Source organism: Podarcis raffonei, chromosome 10, assembly GCF_027172205.1.
Source record: "Podarcis raffonei isolate rPodRaf1 chromosome 10, rPodRaf1.pri, whole genome shotgun sequence".
In the NCBI taxonomy this organism is placed as follows: Eukaryota; Metazoa; Chordata; class Lepidosauria; order Squamata; family Lacertidae; genus Podarcis; species Podarcis raffonei.
In genome coordinates, this window is record NC_070611.1 from 5,247,070 (window position 1) to 5,268,653 (window position 21,584).

A 21,584-nucleotide genomic window follows, 5' to 3' on the forward strand; every position below is an offset into this window, starting at 1 on the left:
TGGGATACGAATTCCAACAATTTCAGGCCCCGTGCGTTAAATTTATTATCCAAAGAACAACGTGAGGTTAGGAAGATACCTTCTGAGCCTAAAGGGAATCCTCCACAGTTGCTCCAATTGGGGCATAAAATCCCCACCAAGGACTACAGATGTTGTGGAGAATTTATGACTGAACTGCTCCACAGTAGGGTTGTTAGATCTGACCAAACCTTGGCTGTCAGTGTCAGATTATAAGTAGAGGGGAGGTAGACATTTATACGGAAAAGAAAGATTCTTAGGTGTGGAGAGAATAGTAACAAGTGTAACCAGTGGTTTTGCAATTCATCAAAGCAATTGCCATTAAGATATACTTATCTTTCCAAAACAGCATTTGAACTTACTCAAACTTTTATTTTGTTTGCACTTCACTTATGGTTACAGAAGGCTTTTCACTAGTTGTGCTCAATGAAAAAATATTTCTTTCGACAAGGCACGAATAACTTAAATTGAAATTTTCTTGTAATTTAATCTTGTTTTTAAAAACTGCAGTAATGTACAAAATCTAATATTAAGGATATAGATACATTTACTACCAAATACTTCAGTGACAGAATTAAATGAATCAAGAACGATGATGCACAACTGTCGGAGTACACAAACCACTTTTTTGGGTGCTAATACTTCAAGTCTGTTTAGACTTGTTCTGTCCATTTCCACCATTTCACTGCCATTTTGTTTTCTCTAGTAAACTTGTGCTTTCAAGCACATGTACACTGCCCTGAGTTTCTTAGAGGAAAGGCAGGATGCAAATGGGATTTACACCAATAATTTAAATATTCCCCAGAATGGAACATGGATGGCAAGGTGACAATTTAGATCAATACTGAAAAACAGTAGAGATCTTGTTATGTTTGGACTAAACCCTTCTGAACATAACACTAAACAAGACCAGGTTCAGAGTTTTGTTTGATTTGGACAGGGGAGAGAGGAATAGACAGAAACATAGAGCACATTCTCTGTGGGAAATCTACCAACATACCAAAAGAAAACAATATTTGCAACTTGGCTACATCAATATTTTGGGTGACAGAATGATAGAGAAAGCCAAGTCAACGTTTATTTACAAAGCTCCTTATTTCATGTTTATGTGTGTTTAGAAATCTGTATAGACATTACAATCAGCCTTGTAGCATAAAGCAATGTAAAATATAGTTGCAATTCAAAGTAACCTTTTAGTTATCAGTAAGGCACAACATAGTAAGTTGAGCCTGTTTTTGAGACTCCCCCATAGCAGCTCTAACTGCTAAAAAGGCAGGCCGTAATGGTTTGCCTCTTTGGGAGTAGAAGCAAATGATGATGAAACCTCCATGGAATCTACACAGGCAAGGATTCAAGGCTCCCTGTGCAGTGCACCACTCATACATGGGGACTTGCCAGCTTCTCCCTTCTAGCAGGAGCACTCTATGCTCCACGAATGTAACTCTGAAGGTCGGAGGCCCTCAAAAACAGCACCTGCAAATAAGGAACCTGCTGCCGTAAGGGAGGGGAAAAGATGCTGCATCTTGTCCCCTTGTGTGGATGGAAGTGCCTTGCACCTGTGTATGGGCCTCTCTGGATCCCAGTAACTCTGCATGTTACTGTATGACACAAATGATACTTGTTGGACAATATTTTCTTTCTGAAAGCATGCAAAAAACCCCTTTTGCATATGTATTTCAATTACAATGGATAATGTGCCCACTGCTCTGAATGAAAAATTCTTTGTGTTTAAAAAGGTTGGCATTAAGCTTTCATGGAACACACATTAAAAGTAGAAGGCCATTCCCCTGAGAAAAGGCAAAGGAAATTTACATTGGTAAAACTGCATGAGGCTTGAAATGTTCATTTCCATCTCTTGAATGGTATACACTGCAAATTCTACTCAGAGTACACTCGGTGAAGTTAATAAACATGGCTATCTTAGGTTCATTCAATTCAGTGAGTCTTCTCTGAGTAAGACTTGGTTGAACACAACTCCTTGATTTTAATTCAAATACTTTTTCTTTTAGTATGTCTCACGAGACACACAAGCTAAAAGGAACCAATAAAATATAAAACAAGTAAAAAAATATGCTTCCATCCAGGGAGACACAATCAATGCTATGGATTTAGCTAAGACAGAAGGAAATCTAGAATGTCTTGGGCATGTACTTTCTGAGGATCATGATTCTACATGCTGAATCACAGCAAGAATTCTCCTCTAACAGTTAAAACATTTGGCATAGAAGTATGCAAGATGGGAGAATGGCTTGTTTGCTGTAAACCTGAAATGTTCAAAAGTGGTTCTCTAAAAGTTTGGGAGAAAATAACTCAGGGAAATCCATTGGGGCATTTCTTATTTAATCCTGAGCAAGTGTAAAGGATCCTATAATCAAGAAAAAGCCTACTATGCTAATTACAGGGGCATAAATAAAATCTAAGAACAACTATGTCACATGTATTACATGGAAAATTAAGGGTTTGTGGGTTGTTTTTTTAAAAAAAGATTTGTTTGAATAATGAAAAATCTAAAAGGAAAAACATTTTCTCCTACAGAAAAAGCAGTCCTTAAAACATGAAAATTCTACGGGATGCATTAAAATATTTGTTCAATGTTTACATAAACAACATAGTCACACATAAACAGACAATCATTATGTGTTGATTGTTATTCAACACTATTTAAATCTATACAACAAACATAAATAAAACTGTTTAAACAAGCTAGTACAATATTGGTCTGGCCAATGCTTTTTCATGTTACCACATAAACCTGTTGATTTGAATTTTATGCTTCAACCTAATCAAGACCAGGAAAATCAGATTACATAAACAAAAACATTGGGTAGTAGCCAATGTTAGTCATTCTCAGAGTAGATTTGTTGAAATCAATAAATTTAAGTCCAATAATTTCAGAGTGTCTAGTCTGAGTATGACTTAAGTATCACTCATGAACATATTTATGGTCTAAAAAAATGAAGTTGTGACTCATTTGGTTAATGCAAAAAAAGGTACAATTTGATATAAATGTCTAGAACAAACCACAGTCTTTTAGGTTATTCTTTATGATAACATCAGTTACAGCATCAAAGACAAACTGAACATTCTTAGTATCTGTAGCACACGTGAAGTGAGTATAAATTTCCTTTGTGTCTTTTCTTTTGTTCAGGTCCTCAAATTGACACTGGATATATGCAGCTGCCTCTTCATATGTATTTGATCCTAAAAAAGAGATGAAATGCACAAACAAAATTCTAAAACAGAAGATTGTAGCACATACTTTATAACAACAGGGACAATAACAGAAATATTGACTAATTTTCATCTGGCTTATTTGAAAGATCTTTATACCTGCTCAGGTAACACCATTAAGAATCTAATAACATCAGCTCTAGTAACTTCAAAGTTTAATTTATCTGCTCCATCTTCTAATGTGATTTAAGCTAATACCTATCAAGAATAGTCTTTTTATATGGCAAACAGCTCTCTCTTTACCTTAGAAAGGGCAACATTCAGAAACTAATGGGGAAACATTTCAATCTTCAAAAGTGGCAATTCTACAGCAAACACATTTCCAAAAGAGACTATAGGATGAAATTGCAGAATTAGAACTCAACTAGAATGTTGAACTAAGATGATGATTTTCTATCCCACAACAGTAATTTAGCAATGTTAAGATCACCGTTGTCAACAAAATATTGACATTGTTACTGAGCTTATCTTGCATATTTAATTTTCAATTGAATTGTATGAATGTAAATTTCTATTTCATGACATCTGACCCAATGCTTCCCCCCCTTTTTTTGTATGTGTGTCTTCTAATATGAATAGATCAATATTTATTTATTAAATTTATATACTGTCCTTCATCTACAGACCTCAGGGTGGTTCACAACATAAAAATACAATATAAAAGCACAAAATACATGATAAAAACAGGAACAAAACAAAAAAAACTTCCTGTAGCCAAGGAAGTGGGCTTTAGTCTACAAAAGAATTGTCATAGTAGTCTTGTTAGTTTTTTAAGGAGCTAAAGAACTCTGAAAAAAAAATCCAATATTGTGCAGATAGACTTCTGATAGACTATTGTGCAGATAGACTACTTTCTTCTTCCTCTCCCCAAATCTGCTCTAGAGGATCTCTCAACCCTCCAGTGAACATCTGGGGTTGTTTGTGTGAGGGGCTGCAGGAAGAGGAAGAGACATTCTGGTTCTGCCAGCAGAAGTCCATTTCACTAATGGGTGGTCAATCCCAGGATGTCACACTTTGTTTTTACTTATGCATAGTAAATGGTAGGAAAAATGTAATTTAATTATTTCTAGAATGCTTAATACATACCAGGGGTGACTAATCCCTGGGTTGGAGCCTGGATCAAACCCTGCTGATTTCAGTAGTAAAAAGAAACAAAAATTAAAGTAGACATGCTGCTGTTGTAAGTTTAAACTTCTCAGCCCAGTCTAGCAGCCTAATGGGCATACAAATCACTTCTTCCCCGATCGTCATATATATCATTTGATGAGCAAGGTGGGGAAATAACTGCCCTCCCTGAGGGATGGGCTGTGTGCCTTTGTATGGGTGCATAAGTGCGGGTGTTTGTGAGAGTATGTGGTGGCCATACCAACTGGAGGTATGTGGCTGCTGAAGGGTCAAACCCTTGGCTCTAAAAATGTTAGCCAACCCTAAAACCATTCAGAGCGATTAATTTGTAAAACAAATAAACTCTATCTGGTCTAAGGTGCAATCCTGTTTACTCAGAAATAAGCCACTCAGGGTTCAATGGTGCATATTAGGATTATTGCCTAAATCACTAACAGTTTTTACACTTATCCTTATCTGGCATAGCATTTTTCAGAACATAAAGTTCTCTCTGAATCATAGACTGTCTTAAAACTTCTAAAGTGAGATATGTCATTTGAAATAGACAAAAAGAAGAAGAATGCTTGAAGAGAGCTACGTGAATTATATCACTGCAGATTTTTTTTTTTTGTCATAGGTAGATCAGAACTCTGAAATAAGAATTTGGTAGTGAAGATTTAGCCTGAATAAATTTGAATTATCTGAGATGTTGCTGTGGCAGTCAAAATTACGAATGGTAAACAGTCGTTATAAACTTAACTTTTTATTAAATTTGTATATTGCCTTCCTGCTAAGTAATGTACAAAGTAACCTTCCTTGCCAAACTTGTTCATCTAACATTATTTTTCAAACATTCTACTGTCACAGAAAACTTCCCATTTCATCTCTTCTGGTGCTCCACCTCCCAAGTTGCTACCATGAAGCTCCTGCATGTTGCAAAGAATTCTGAGTCATGGTCTACAGTTCACATAGTTTTTGATGGGGCACTGCAACAGGATACCTTGGCTCACCACTGCTCTGCCTTAATTGAGAGTATACACAATAATAAAGTCCATACTTCCTTACAGCTGTGCACTAAAGTATAAATCTGTCACTATTACTTTTCTCCTCACTACGGAGTCCCTGAATGAGCTGCTAAAGCGAGATAGAATTTCTTGAAAGAGTTTGATAAGCACTGCTTTTTCATATAAGAATTTGGTTCATTATTGTTATTACTTTGAAGCATCTCTTTTTCTGGGTATTGAACAAAAAACACAATGCAGTCTCTATCCTCAGGCTTACACACAAATCAAATTTTCAAACATTGATGATACAGACTGCAGATAATATCCTCATTTAATCAGACAGCAAAACAATACTGATTATTAGAATACTACACTACTTTTTGTAAAAGGTTAGAGTGGGCTATATGAGCTGCACAGTGAAAGTCTCTGACTTACAGTAATCTGGTACTTATTTACAAGTATGGTTTTCTCAACTGTTATAACCTAAGGTATCAGATCAATACATTCTCTTCTCTATTTCAGTTTTTGTTTCTTTTGGAAATAAAATGGTAAATACCTGGATATTCTGGGTAGCAAATAGTGAGGGGACTCCTTTTGATTTTTTCTTCAAAAAGATCCTTCTTATTTAAGAAGAGGATAATGGAAGTGTCTGTAAACCATTTATTGTTGCAGATACTGTCAAATAATTTCATGCTTTCATGCATCCTATTCTGCAATGGAAAAATATGATATATAAGTTTAGCCCCCTCTCTCCTACCCAATGAAATCCAAAAAGCCTACATCATGGGTTGTGGTTTTTTAAGCTTGTGTGTCAAGACATTTTCCAAGTCACTGAACTCTCCAGGAGAACAATGGATTAGGTGAAGGGCAAAATAATAATTTCTAATGGATGATTATATGTTTCAGGCAATGGCCTCTATCAATCCAAAGTTAAGCACTTTGAAATTCCATTTATATGTTTAACTCTCCCATTGGAATTAAATGGGCACCTAAATCTGAATGAATTGAGACCTATTAATTTACAGTAACGTTTTTTCTATATTCTTGGAGACTTGCACATTTTGCTTTCAGCGGGATCTGACTCTGGAAAAGGTTGCATTACCAGTTTACAAAATCTATAAACCATCATCTGCTTAGACATGGTGATTACCCCACTCACATTCCCTATCTAATGATGATAAATAACAGGACGGTATTTAATTTAGAAGTTTGACAGAATACAGGGGCTCCTTCCACGATTAGCTTTGGTGGGTAAGAGCTGGTGCTACGTGCTCTCGCTTCTGCAGCACACAATAGTTTTGGAAGATCTATAAAATATAGGAAGAACCCATTACATGCCTTTTTCCATGCAGAGGAAACTGAGCAGTGCTGACATTGTTGAGTCTGTATAAGTGACCTAAATTGTCCAGTATTACGAAAGTGGCACAGGAAGCTCATATGCTGTAACAGATCTCATGCTGCTGTCATTGTCAGAAGGGGACCTAGGACTACTGTGTAACACAAAGAGCTGTACTAACTTGGGTGGGCCTGGCCTACCTAATGTTCCTTGTTTCAAAGTGGGTTTACTTGCCATTTCCTCATCTTCAGCAAGGACCAAATCATAATCACTCAGTGCAACACAAAAAATTATGGCTGTTACTCCCTCAAAGCAGTGAATCCATTTTTTCCGTTCTGATCTTTGGCCCCCAACATCAAACATCCTGGGAAAAAATGAAAAAAATGTGAATGATTATTTTAAGACGGGATTTTCCCCCAAATTCAAGAATGATTCTTCTGATTAGGTCAAATGTAGCTGAAGATGTAGGCTATTGCAATTTTAGCCTCCAAATTTGCCTCCAAACACTGCTATGTGGGAGCAAAATTTAACCAGATAACATTTTAAATTACAGGTTTCTATGCTCATTAATGCAGATTATCAATAAATCCACATTTTAGAATTTGGGCCGAAAAGTATCATCACAGTAATACTACATATACTTGCCTACAGAGCAGCACTATATTTGCCTGCACTAATCTTACCTAACAATCACATATGTCCTTGCCTCTCTTCCTCAGATGTTAACACCAGGAAAGAGAGACGGAAGGGACTGAAACCAATCACTGGGAAATGGGGTGGAAAGTTAGTTGTGTAACTGATGTGCTGTGCAGCTTAGTGCCCTCTTATTATATCACATTCAAATGCAATGATTTTTTTCAGATTGCTTTATATTGCTAAGTAAATTCTCTAATGTAACCCACCCCTCCTCCTCCTGCAGAGCAGCAATACAAAATAAATATGAAAATTATAAGATTCATGCATTCATTGGTTTTTTTGGAGATAAAGAAGAATTATAAGTTATGAAGAGCAAACTGAAAAACGGCATGCTATAGAAGTTAAGGATATCCAGCAAAGAAAGTAGTAATTAGAAGAAACTCTTGGAAAAGAGAACTGTTAATATATCTCTTTGCTTGCTTTAGAATGCCTCAGAACAGATAGTAGGATTTTTCCAATGGACACCAGGGAAGTATCTACATTTGTAAAATGCAAGTAGCTTTTACTCTTTGAAAATATTAACATTTTATACAAAATAGTTACATAAAATATATACATATCATATTTCCCGAGACTACTCACTTAAAATGGAGATCTTTGAAAGTAAAATGAGTTTCCACTATTCCTGTGGTTTTCACTCTAGTCCTGAGGACATCCTGCTGTGTCGGGATATAGCTAGTCTGGGCTATCCTGTCCAAGTCATTCAAGTAGCTAGAAGTATTTTTTTCATGTATAAAATAAAAATAAAAATCAGCCGTTTGATACTTAAGCATAACGTGAAATTTAAAACAAATGGCATGGACAGTAAATACCAACTTCATGCTACTCAAGTATTGTTAGGGTACAGATAAATTATGGGCAGTTTCGAATAACTCTATTCTACACCACCTGACACATTTAGGTAATAGAGTAGCAAAATTTTTAACTTTTCAGAAGTGATTTAAAAACATGATTTAACAAGTAAATAAACTCAACAACACTTGCAGTAAAATCCTATGAATGTGTACTCAGAGACAAGTCCCACTGTAGTCAGTGGGGTTTCCTCCCAAGTAAGAATGCACACCACCTAAAACTGTAATCTTACACACACTTGGTGGGCAGCCCCACCAAACCTAGTAGGACTCGCTTCTGAGCAGATATAGAATTGAGCTATCAGGTTACATTCGTATATATGTTCATTTTCTTCAGGGGAAGTCCCGACACCAGTGGGATTCACTTTTAGGTACAATTAGTAGGATAGTGATTATAACCTCAGAAGAAATAAATATGTTAGATGAAATGCTAACAGGAAATTACACTAAATGTTGATTTACCAATTAATTAAATCTAAGGTTGATTCTACATGTAAAAACCCATTGGGAAAAATAAGGCTGATTTCATACACATTCTGGCTTATCTAAAATCATGCAGAGATGGCAAGAAATACTACTTGCTTTATTAAGTTTGCAGAATATGTGTAGTATGTAATAGTAGATTAAAAGCAAGGTTATGTTTATTTTACCACCTTGCCAGGTTAATCTGACTCCACTATCCAGGTGTAGCCATTTTGTTAGTAAATATAACCTATGGATTTTGCTATCTTATATTACATATGTGTGTGTGTGTAAGTAAGTAATGTATGTATAAATATGTATTGGAGTTATTTAACATTATCAACGGGTCTACTCCGAGTATAAACGATGTTGAATACTGTATTACCCTATGCATATATGTATAAAATGACAACTTCAGAACATTGTGATTATTTCTATCCTGGCAAAGTTGACAGCAATTCATCATAGACTGACAGTACTATTAATTTTAGATGTATTTCATCTATTTGGCAACATCTTTTTTAAAAAACAGCAACACTATACTGGAAATAAAATGTATTGCTATACTTTGCTCAGCTAGTTTAGGGATTTAATCAGAAATATAGTGATAAGAATGTGCTCATCTCAAAATCTCTTTGGACTTTTTTTTTTAAGAGTCCCTCACTTGTATCCCTCGCTTGCTGCTTCTCTTTTCAGCAGCAAAATGAATTTGGCAACTGTGCCATCACAGCAACGCTGGTTCTTGTTTTAAGCTTACTATGCTGCTGAGTCATTAAGCTGATACTCTCTTGATCTGTTGAAACAAGCTTGAACGCCACTGTCTCTCCACAGTCTTTTGATAACTCCAGCAAGTTCTGCTGTCATAAAGCCTTCCTCTGCTGATCCAGCAAGAACGAAGAGTTGACGAGCATCATCCTGTTAAAAAAGAAACAAAAACTGTGAAGGTTCCCAGAAACTCTATTCAGCTTTCAAACTGTCATAATAGCAAAGCAGCTGTTTACTTTTCTATAAAGTTGACAATCAATTCACATAAATAAAATTAAACAAAAAACATTAACGTCTGTATTACAAGAAACCCTTTTTTAAGAAAATGGGGATTTCCAAAATGTCACAGAATTATAGAGTTGGAGGGGACCCCAAGGGTCATCTAGTCCAACCCCCTGCAATGCAGGAATCTCAGCTAAAGCATCCATGACAGAGGGCCATCTAGCCTCTGCTTTAAAACCTCCAAGGAAGGAGAGCCCACAACCTCCTGAAGGAGTCTGCTTCACTGCTGAACATTTCTTACTATCAGAAAGTTCTTTCTGATGTTTAGTTGGAATCTCCTTCCTTTTAACTTAAAGCCATTGGTTTGAGTCCTACCCCCCCAGAGTAGGAGAAAACAAGCTTGGTTCCATCTTCCATGTGACAGCCTTTCAGATATTTGAAGATGGCCATCCTATCTCCTCTTTTCCAGCCTAAACATACCCAGTTCCTTCAACCATTCCTCATAACACTTGGCTTCCAGACCCTTGATCATCTTGGTTGCACTCCTCTGCACACGTTCCAGCTTGTCAAAATTCTTCATAAATTGTGGTGCCCAAAACTGGACACTGTATTCCAGGTGTGGTCTGACCAAGGTAGAATAGAGTGGTACTATTGCTTCCCTTAATCTGGACACCATACTTCTGTTAATGCAGCCAAATTATTTAATATACAACCATCTGATACAAGTTGACTTTCAAGCAGAGGTAGGGAACCTGTGACCTAGCAGGTGTTATTGGACTCCCATAAGCCCCAGCAATCACGGTCAAAAGTCACAGATGATAGGAGATGTACTCTAATGGCATCTAACTGGCTTCTTCCACCTTCTTTAGGCATGAAGGGGGACAGATTCTTTGTCCTGCCTTAAATTTTCCACAGGTCTTGAAATTAGCTGACTTTATTTTCATCTAGTATTTTACTTCTTTCACCCATGCCAATATTTTGGGATATGAAAACTTGCCCTATTTTGCAAGCTGACTCCTTGTCCAGTCAGAGAAGATGTGTTGAAAGAAAAAGATTAACTATTTCACATATAACATAGTTCACTAATTCTTGTAAATGGGTTTCAGAAGTACAGCAATGAAAGTGAACATTAAGTAAGGAGTACATCAATGCTTACAGCTCTGGCAGAATCCCCAAAATCTATCTTCAACCTCCCCATTGCTCTAATGATAGCAATAATGGATTGAATTGTATTACTGTAGACAACAGCTTTGTACTGTTTACATTCTTCTTCTGAATAACCAGCTTCATGGATAATCCTAAAAAAGAAAGAAAAATCAGTCTTTGTTTTAACTAAAAGTCATCTATTAACTTTGTTTTCACTCCTAAAACATACTTACTTCATTTGTTTGACAATTGTGCTTTTTCCTGATTCACCAGCTCCTATAAAAAACAACACCCAAAACATTGTTAACCAAAAGCCTGTTGCTCATTCCCTATATCAGCACTTTTCAAGCTTTATTTCCACTGAGGTTGAGAGGTTGTGCAAACAAAATATCAGTAATAGTAGTCCACATTCCTTTTAAAAAACCAAAATAGTTTGTCCACCACTACTGATCTGCACTTGCAAAGCCCAGCTATAGGAAACTATTGGAGCACATTCTATGTTGGTGTATCAATTCATGCATGAGGCCTAAGCAGGCCTTGCCAGCACACTATATAAACTGTAGAATACAATGCAATGTTTGGAAATCAGTGTGAAACTGATTGTGTGAAGTTTGAATTCTGTTAAATGTGTTTTACTACATTTTATGTGTGGAACATTTTTAAATCCCTTTTTCTGTACATTTGGGAGTATTAACGATTTCATCATTAGGAAAAACAAGTGGAATTTGTACAAATACTAAAAGTGTATCCCTAGGAACACTCCTGTTAAACAGGTCATCTCGTCATACCCCCCCCCCCCAGAAATCTGAAAGAGGCCAATTCACTCTCGTTTCCCATTTCTCAGTTCCAACTGCATAGTTCCGTGACGCTCCTTCCGTGTTATATTGTTTGGAGTAGAATAGCCCTTTTAGGAATTTTTAAATTATTGGAATGTCTGCCTATCTCAGGGTTCCCATGAGCCTGTTGATACTGCCCTCTTGTCAGTGAATCTATTCTGATTCCTAGACTCAGTACTCAACACACTAGAGTTTGCTATTAATGGAAATAATGAAATTTACACCACCTCTGCCATTAAAACAATGGAATTAAATCTGCACATACAAAAACCAAGTTACTAAGTAAAGGTTGAACCTATTGGCAATCTATCTCCACACAGCCCACCACACATTATTATAGTTATTAATAGTTTCTTTTCACATTTACACCATAATCTGATTAGTTGCAAATTACTTCCTGGAAGATAATATTCCAACCTGGGTGTGAGTCAGGAATATAACTCGAGAGCCAGTATAATTCAAAATACCGAAGAATGAACACAAAACAAGAGGATATCACCATCGTACAGGCTAGAGGTGCCTGGCTGCTTGCTACCAGAGAAGCATTGAGGTAGGTAAACTACTGGGAACATGGCAAGCTTCATATTCCAATTTATCATTCTAGGAAGCTTCCTTATACTGAGCAAAGACTGTGGCTCCATTTTGCTCAGTAGCCTGGAGACACCAGAAATTGAAGCTGGGATCTTCTTCATGCAAAACATATGTTCTGTTACCAAGTTACAGTCACTGCCTGAACAGACATAAGAAACAATTGTATTGCTACAATATTTACATGTGAACATCCACACACTACTATTCCAATATATGTTAAAGTTGTTGGAGATAAGTATTTTAGTACTTTAAAGTTTTTCACTAAATTCCAACTAAATTAATGATTTATAAAACTAAGAGATCTTACTATCAGTTCTGAGATTTCGTGAATTTGAACAGAAGAGGTAAACAATTGTTCTAACCCACCCTGGGACCTTGCAGTAAAGCACAGGTAAGATATTGAATAAAAACATATATAACTCTCTGGATTCCAATTATGCTCCCTTCTCACGAATACATCTTACTGATGAAATCACATTAAAAACTTGGAGTGCACTCCTGCTTCTTTCCTTTCCTTTGAAGCTGGGTCATCTAACATGATGACATCAGGTAATTGACAGGTGAGCAGCCCAACAGGAGGAAGATGCACAAGTCTGATGCTTGCTTCTAAACCAGAGACAGCCTTCCAAAATCAGGCTACTCAGGGACAGACAAAGTGATGTTCTCCAAATGTTGTTGGACTATCATACTTGCTTGTTGGCCATTCTGCTAGGGAATTATGGCAGTCCAACATCTGGGGAGCACCACATTGGTTACTCTGGGCTACTGATTAAGCTTGGGGTGAAACCAGTATTTTGTACCTAAGCACCATTTGATGGAGATGGTTCCAGTAAACAAAACAAAACAGAAAACACTGCAAGCCTGAAGTCTGTCCACACCAGGTTTTTCCCATGAATTGCTTCACCACTTAAGAAAAATTATGCGGCTATATTCAAATTCACTGGGATGATTACATCACGTTTCCATCCTGGCTTACCAGGGATGTTTTCTTTCTAGTAAATCAAAGATAAATGTAGCAGATTTCAGTATCAAGTGTATGTGTGACATGTGTGTATGTGGGGGGTACCCTTAAAGAGCTCTAATCCCCAGAATTCCCTAGGAAGATGGACTTGTTCAATTTCTCTGGAAAGTGTAGCTGTGTTGTCAGGGGAATAGGGGTCTCCTAACAATTCTCAGCACCCTTAACAAACTACAGTTCCCAGGATTCCCAGGATTGGGGAAAATAATGATGGTTAAAGTTGCTTCCTAATATGCCAAGATCAAAAATCATGTTTTTTTGAAATGTGAATTATCAAAAACAAAACAAATCTCTATAGCTGTACCATTAAGATAAAAAATAGTGGAAGACGATAGATTAATGTAGTATCTCAAAATTTAAACAAAGTTGATACAGCTTCATTACATCTCTAGGAAGACCATCCAGCCACATACCAAAATATCAAGTACACTACTCATTTCAAACCACAAAAGAAAGCATAAAATGCTTCCTATTGTTATTCAAGATCACACTGTCTTTTTAATTTTATGCATTTTCATGCAGAAATATTGTTTCTCTTTTTAAAAATCTTCGCTTTTTTAAAAAAGTCTGGCAACAATTTTACTACCCCAGTTTATTCAGACTATCTCAAAAATGAAATATAAGCCCCATTCTATTCTAATTTCCAAATTATCTGCCACACATTTCATCTATATCACTTTCAGGACCTTGAGCATTTAATAACCCACACCATTTCCATAGATCTTTTTGTTATATTAACTTTGCCAACAGATTTTGGTCGGATCCTTCTGTAGTCGTATCTAATATAGTGCCCTATTGTCCTTAATTAAATCAATATACAGACAGTTGATTTAATGAGTAAGAGTAGTTACTGGTTGACTTAACAAATATATTTGTAAGAGAAGTTACTGGTTGACTTAACAAATATATTTTCAAATCTGAATTATTTTATGGTACTTGTGTTCCTGTTCGCTTCAATTTGAACTCCTCATTCTGTTACCTGGAAACCAGTTTGCATTTACATTCAACACATTTGTCTTTTCAGAAGGCTGCAAACAAACATATAGGCCTATTTAATGGAGAATGAGTATTGTGGGTCGGAGGTGGAATCACTGAAAAATCACATCAGTGTTGCAACTGAGAAAAGAAGAACCTTAGTTCCTGTTAAACCATGATTCTGTGACCACATATTTGCGAGTTTTAAATTAAATCAGAAACTAACACCCCCAAGTAATTCACATTAGGAAGGAGTGCTATTAGTACCCTATTACACAGGGTAAAAGGTAAAGGGACCCCTGACCATTAGGTCCAGTCGCGGACGACTCTAGGGTTGCGGCGTTCATCTCGCTTTACTGGCCAAGGAGCCGGTGTACAGCTTCCGGGTCATGTGGCCAGCATGACCAAGCCGCTTCTGGCGAACCAAAGCAGCGCACGGAAACGCCATTCACCTTCCTGCTGGAGCAGTACCTATTTCTCTACTTGCACTTTGACCGAGCAACAGGAGCTCACCCCGTGGCGGGGATTCGAACTGCCGACCTTCTGATCAGCAAGCCCTAGGCTCTGTGGTTTAGACCATAGTGCCACCTGCATACTCCCTGTGTAATATATATAGTTTAACTGAGACCCCCTGCTCCTCCTGGTATTTTAAAATAGAATTTTCAAGATTTGGGGCAGGGGATTTATTAGCTTTATAGGGTGGGGTCCTTTGAGGGGGCAAGTTTCTTTCTTTGGTCTTTTTTAGGTAAAGGTACCCCTGCCCGTACGGGCCAGTCTTGACAGACTCTGGGGTTGTGCGCCCATCTCACTCAAGAGGCCGGGGGCCAGCGCTGTCCGGAGACACTTCCGGGTCACGTGGCCAGCGTGACATCGCTACTCTGGCGAGCCAGAGCCGCACACGGAAACGCCGTTTACCTTCCCGCCAGTAAGCGGTCCCTATTTATCTACTTGCACCCAGGGGTGCTTTCGAACTGCTAGGTTGGCAGGCGCTGGGACCAAGCAGCGGGAGCGCACCCCGCCGCAGGGATTCGAACCGCCGACCTTTCGATCGGCAAGCCCTAGGCGCTGAGGCTTTTACCCACAGCGCCACCCGCGTCTTGGTCTTTTTTATTTGAGCTTAAATAGGTCCATGTGTCAGTGGAAGACAGGAGTGCCTGGCGTGCTCTGGTCCAGGGGGTCACAAAGAGTTGGACATGACTAAACGACTAAACAACAACAGGTCCATGGGTCATTGCCCCTGAGAGCCCTTTCCCACTTCATAGAGCCTGCCTGGCTCCTTGATATACTCAAGAGCTTAGGGCAATGAAACAAACTGGAAAACTGCTTGCATGCAAGTGAAGGAAAACTCTAGTTGAATGCTATCGAACACTAGTGAGGGCTCATTGTTGAGCCTAACTAGTGACAGTGAAGGCAAAAAGGCGGCATACTTTCCTGCCTCCATTGCACCCTTATTATGTCGTCCGGCAGACGTTTTCTGGGAAGTGTGGGGTCTTTTACAGACTGGCTCGAAGGAGCCGGTAGCTCACCATGACTTGTTTGGAAAGCATTTTGAGGGTAAAATTGCTTGCATCCACAGCTCGCCTGGCACCCTCATTACATATCTTTAAGCCTCTTCAACCAGGTTTTTGGCTGCTTGAACAATCTATGGCCTTTTAAATGGGTCTGGGGAGGTGGTGAAGCTTCATATATGAGAAAATGTGTACAGACCGCCTCAAAGCTGCTGAGGGGTGTCACCTGGTGAGTGTCCCAAGGGCCAGATAAAGAGTCCTGGAGGGATGTGTTTGGCCCCTGGGCCTGAGGTCCTAATTTACAGTAATTCTGAAATATGATCAAGCATGAGATTTGGCATACTTTGAATGAGAGGAACTTCCATGATAATATTCCATACACTTTGAACTGTTTTCAACAGTAATTTATTACAATGATTTGTAAACTGTAGTCCTTGTATGCTTTCAGGCATCCATTATTATTATTATTATTATTATTATTATTATTATTATTATTATTATTAGTTAAATTTCTATACCGCCCTTCATCTGAGGATCACAGGGCAGTTTACAATATAAAAACACAAAAATGCATACCACAGTAATGAACAAAAACAATACCCCCCCACCCCCGTAGTTTAAAATGCCATAGGTTGTTTAATTAGCTAAATGCTTGGAAAGGGAATATTTTTGACTGGTGCCTAAAGATATGTAACAAAGGCACCAGGTGAGCCTCCCTGGGGAGAGCCACCCAGAGTAGCTGGGAAAACCCAACCAAATGGGTGGGTATAAATAAAAATTATTACTATTATTCCGTAAGCAGGGAGCCACCAAAGAAAAGGCCCACTCTTGTGTTGCTGTCCTCCATATTAAGCAGTATAAATAGTAGAAGAAAATCGCAAACTCCTTTTTCAACACAGAAAGAATTTCACTAAACAGGAGTAACTTGGGCAACAATTCTAGCCCACGTTACCTGAAGCCCCACTGAATTCAATGGAATTCACACTAGAAGACATAGGAAATGAGAGCTGGACCATAAAGAAGGCTGATCGCCAAAGAATTGATGCTTTTGAATGATGGTGCTGGAGGAGACTCTTGAGAGTCCCATGGACTGCAAGACATCTCCATTCTGAAGGAAATCAGTCCTGAGTGCTCACTGGAAGGACAGGTCCTGAAGCTGAGGCTCCAATACTTTGGCCACCTAATGAGAAGAGAAAACTCCCTGGAAAAGACCCTGATGTTGGAAAAGATTGAGGGCAGAAGGAGAAGGGGACGACAGAGGACGTGATAGTTGGACAGTGTTCTTAAAGCTACCAACATGAGTTTGACCAAACTGCGGGAGGTAGTGGAAGACAGGAGTGCCTGGCATGCTCTGGTCCATGGGGTCACGAAGATTTGGACATGACTAAACAACTAAACAACAACAACATGGTTTCTAAGACACAAATCAGAGCACTCACAGTTCGTATCTCACTTCTACCATTAGTTCATGGCATGTCCTTAGGCAAACTACTCTACTAGATACAACCAAAAACCTCCTCCATCTGCAATGTGGAGATAGGGTTTATCCACAGAATAGTTTACATACTATTTACATGTTTGTTGAACGGTTAACTGCCAACCTAGCAGTTGAAAAGCATACCAGCGCAAGTAGATAAACAGGTACTACTTCAGCGGGAAGATAAATGGCGTTTCCATGTGCTCTGGCTTCCGTCATGATGTCTTGTTGCGCCAGAAGCAGTTTGGTCATGCTGGCCACATGACCCAGAAAGCTGTGGACAAACACCGGCTCCCTCAGCCTGAAAGCAGAGATAAGTGCCGCACCCCATAGTCAAATCCGACTGGACTTAACTGTCTGAGGTCCTTTACATTTTACCTTACAATATAATATATGTGAAATGTTTTGAATGCATGAAAGCGTTATATAAATGCCTATTATTATGTTCATTGTCCAAACTGTGGGTAATCACAATTAAATACGTAGCCTAACAAAATTAAGGGTAGAGTTCCATCAGCACAAACATTTATCTGCCATATGAAACAACCTCTCACCCTGGTGTGATGTTGCAGCAGTTCTAAACCTCCAGAGCAGATTTGACAAAGGAATGGGGGGAAGGAGGGAACCCCATTGTGCTACTGGGAGTCCTTACACTGGCTTCTGCAAGTGTACCAGGTGAGCTGAATCTGGCCCTAAGTGTCAAAATATGGAAATATAGGCAAACCAGAACAGAATTTAGTTAAATGAGGAACTGCAGCGCAAATTAAGACTTTTATTTGTTTAATCTGTATCACTCTCCTATTCTATCCTTGTAACTTGAAAGTGACCAGCTTTTAAAATACCATATTTGAATACTCTAGATATGTATATATGCAGAACAACCCTATGCATATTTATTCAGTTCCAGTGAATTCAATGGGATGTACTTCCAGGTAAGATTGTAACCTTATGCACTCACATGCAGGAGCGAGACACACTTCTTGGTAAATATGAAGATCATGCTATAATTCTATGCACACTTACCTAAGGGGAGGGGCTGTAACTCAGTAGTAGAGCACATGCTTTGCATGCAGAAGGAGCCAAGGCCAATCCCTTGCATGGCATCTTGATGCAGGGCTGAGAAAAAATCCTGTCTGAAAATTTGGGAAGCTGATACTATGAGTGTTGACAATATTGAGCTAAAAGGACTAATGGTAGGATTTAGTATAAAGCAGCTTCCATTGTTCTTATGTACCTAGGTGACAGTTCCATTGAAGTCACTTCTGAATAAATGTAGTCATAAATGCATAGTCAATCAGGCTAGAAAGGCCACAATAGCCAATGACAATTTTCCTAGACCACAGATATCACTTCAGCATAGAATGTACTATTGGGCTGCAATATAAAGGATAAATATATTTGTATTTATCACACATGACAGATTTACACACTTTTATCAACACATAAACAATATCAATATAGGAAAACTAGCATGCATGAAAGTGCTCTGAAATGCAGTAAGTTATCCATGGTGCGCAGGACAGGTATGAATACGTATGAAAAATAAGCAGCGCAAGCTTTATTATCTGATATAAACTTTCATAAGCAACAGCGTAATGCAGCAACACACATTTCTGGAATGGGGGTGGGGCACCCAAGTATTTTCCTTCCATACTAAACAACAGAAAATATTAAGTACAGTAAACTACTGTAAAGTTTTCCAGATGCACCTTATTTAGAATGATTTTCATCTAACACCAGTACCCCAAACTAACTTAAGTTCCATAGTGTGTATGTGGACTTGTTTACTTTTGGGAGGGGTGTTTTCATTTAGCAATCCTAAGCCATTTCTTATTCCTGACACCAGTCATCCAACTATTCTAAGAAATTTACAAGCCCATGAACATTCCCATCCTATTCGGCAAGAGCAAGTCCCACTGACCTGAGTTCAAAGGATTTTCACATTCAGGTCTGAATTGCAGCCTTCATGCTAGGAGCATTTCACCTACACAGCCCTGTAGTTATGCTTTTGCCATCAACAGGCAAACAATAGGAGTCCAAGTGACATACTGCAGTAAGGGCTACAAATATGGTACCCGAGAAATATGGCTTCGCTCAAATGAAAATGCCTTTACAGCTGACCACACATCACAGATCTCTCAACACAGAGGTGTTCTATCTTACCGACACTTTACCCACCACCACCCCAATCACAATTAGGATGCTCAGAAGGCTAATTCCTTCCCCTGCACCTTTCAGCTGAGATCAAGAGGCTGATAACTTGTTAACTGGCAGGGCAAAAAGTGGAAGGCAGCAGGCGAGGCCGAGGGAGCGATCTCGAGGATGAAGCCTCAACCCTTTCAGCCTTGCAAGCGCTTACTGGAGAGCAAGTCCCACCAAGCTCAGCAAGGCTTGCTTCTGAGTAGCAGGCGTGGGACTGCCCTGTCAGTGCTGCAGAGGAGGTAGGAACGCAATCTGACACGCAACTGACCATTCACACGGGGCTAAAACTGCGCCTTGCTTTCCTGCTGGGTGATGCCGTGGAGAATTCAATTTCTGGGCGCGGGGAGAGAGCAGCAAAGCGAGAGAGAAGCAGCCTCCTCTCCCGCCGTCCTCACCCAAGAGCAGCAGCTTGACTTCGCGGGCCGCCTTCTCGCCGTCCTCCCTCAGGTTCCTGTCGATCATCTTGCTCCTCTCCACCGCCGCCTTGTCCTCGGCGCTCAGCGTGCAGCCCATCTCGAAGGGGCTTCGGCTTCTTCAGGAAAGCGAAAACACCCAGGGGGGGCAAAGCTCCTTTGTCTTCAGCCTCAGGAGAAGAAAGCGGCGGCCCCGCTGCTGCGATGGGGAGGGAAAAGCCCCTCAGGGAAAGACGGAGGCGCCAAGGCTCGTCAAAAGAAAAAGCCGCCAGGCGCCCCCCAACCCACCAGCCCCGCGCGGCCTCTCGCCGGTCCTCCTCAGAAGCCCAGCTCAATGGTTCTGCCTCAGTTTCCCCCCGCGACCCCCCGCCAAGGCGGGACGATGCCGAAGCCGCGCGCGCGGGCAGCCAAGACGCTCCCAGGCAGGCAGGCAGGCGCGGCCGCCTCTGCTCCCCTCGCCAAGCCAGCAGACAGCGGGGTCTCGTGAGCGCGCGCGCGCGCGTCCCCGCCCCTCACCAACCCGACGGAACTGTTGAGCCTCGCTCGGCTGGCGCGTGCGCGCGCGCACCTCCCCAGCCTCTCTCTCTCTCTCTTTTTAAGAAAAGGTGGGGAGGGGGAGCGGGTGTCAGGTGCGCATGTGCAGGACTGGGCGTGGCGGCGTCGGGGGGATAAATTAGCATTGGGGCGGGTGGTAGTCCGGGAAGAGGAGCAGCCCGTTGGTGGGCGGGGGGCTGCGCGTGACGTCAGCGCGCGCGATGTTTAAATAAATGAGCCGCGCGGCGCGGCAGTTGGGGCGGCCAACGGCTCTGGGGTGGCTGAGGCGGGGAAGGGACGGGACCGGGCGGGCGGGCGCTGAGGTGGCGGTGGAGACTGTTAGTAGCGAGGGGCGCAATTGAAGGGCAAGTCTTGGGAGAGTTAGGGGGCGGCAGCTCTTGAGGTGCCTGAATATTCATTAGGCTTTTGTGAGGACAAATGCTGGGGGTTTTCAGAAAAAGAGGCCCTGGCGATTGAAGGCTCTTCTTGGAGAGTCAGGAGACCGAACTGGCTTGCACTGTTCTCCTGACGCCTTTCTAGCTAGTTCACACTCTCGCCGCCTTTAAAACTTGCAGCAGTAACAGCCCTACCGCTCTCTAGGTTTAGTTTGGGTTACGGAGAGGTGGCGGTTTTCTCTATGGGACACTTAAGGCATCCTCGCGATGCCCAAGTCCTCCATGGCGCAGGCCGTTCTCCAAGGGGTCCTTCCTCGGTCTGTGGCCCTGGGGCTGGACTCGGAGACCTGCGGCGAAGCGCAAAATCCGTGGGCTCTGCTGCTGCCAGAGAAGGGGTGAATGAGGATCAGGGACGGGACGGGGGGTCAGGCTCTACCTTGGGATTAACTGCCCTCACCTTGCTTCTGGATGTGATGTGCAAGATGAACGCAAAGTACGGAAGAGAAATTAAAATAACGCAAGAACCTGAGGGAGCTTTAAGGTTGAAATCCTTTGCAGGGAGAGGAAAGCAGGAGGGCTGTTTGCTACAAAGGTGGCCGCGAGGAAGGTGCTTTTTAATGCAAATAAAATTAAAATGGCAGGCCCCTATGGTCAGAAACTCTTGGGTGTAATTTGAATTCTTTTGAAATACAGCTGCACCATACATTCCTTTTATCCTGTTAGCTATTGAACCTTATTGTGCCTTTTATGTGGTTGGCAACTACCAGTAGGTCACTTTGAGAATAAATTGGGGTGGGACA

At 40.4% G+C, this 21,584-nt stretch overlaps 1 protein-coding gene across 4 annotated transcripts; it reads right to left on the bottom strand.

Moving 5' to 3' along the window:
- Window positions 1–369: 369 nt before the first annotated feature.
- On the bottom strand, window positions 370–20,005 carry GNAI1 (G protein subunit alpha i1). 4 transcript variants are annotated; one of them, XM_053405047.1, is made up of 9 exons: window positions 19,838–19,921; window positions 18,264–18,373; window positions 11,069–11,111; window positions 10,846–10,987; window positions 9,460–9,617; window positions 7,972–8,100; window positions 6,928–7,057; window positions 5,914–6,067; window positions 370–3,219 (listed from the first exon to the last, which is right to left on the bottom strand). In XM_053405047.1, exons 2-9 carry the CDS (start codon window positions 18,337–18,339, stop codon window positions 3,029–3,031), a joined length of 1,023 nt encoding a protein of 340 aa, XP_053261022.1. In that variant the 5' UTR covers window positions 18,340–18,373; window positions 19,838–19,921; the 3' UTR covers window positions 370–3,028. The 4 variants fall into 4 exon arrangements, with proteins under 4 accessions (XP_053261022.1, XP_053261020.1, XP_053261021.1 ...); XM_053405045.1 differs by lacking the exon at window positions 19,838–19,921 and adding an exon at window positions 18,475–19,254; XM_053405046.1 differs by lacking the exon at window positions 18,264–18,373 and having other exon boundaries at window positions 19,838–20,005.
- Between the last annotated feature and the right edge of the window lie 1,579 nt (window positions 20,006–21,584).

Excerpts from the sequence above, each read along its gene's own strand:
- GNAI1 (XM_053405045.1), bottom strand. Across the intron at positions 8,101-9,459 it reads CTTAATGACTCAGCAGCATA|CTACTTGAATGACTTGGACA; the intron begins GTAAGCTTAAAA and ends AAATACTTCTAG. Across the intron at positions 3,220-5,913 it reads TTGCTACCCAGAATATCCAG|GATCAAATACATATGAAGAG; the intron begins GTATTTACCATT and ends TCTCTTTTTTAG.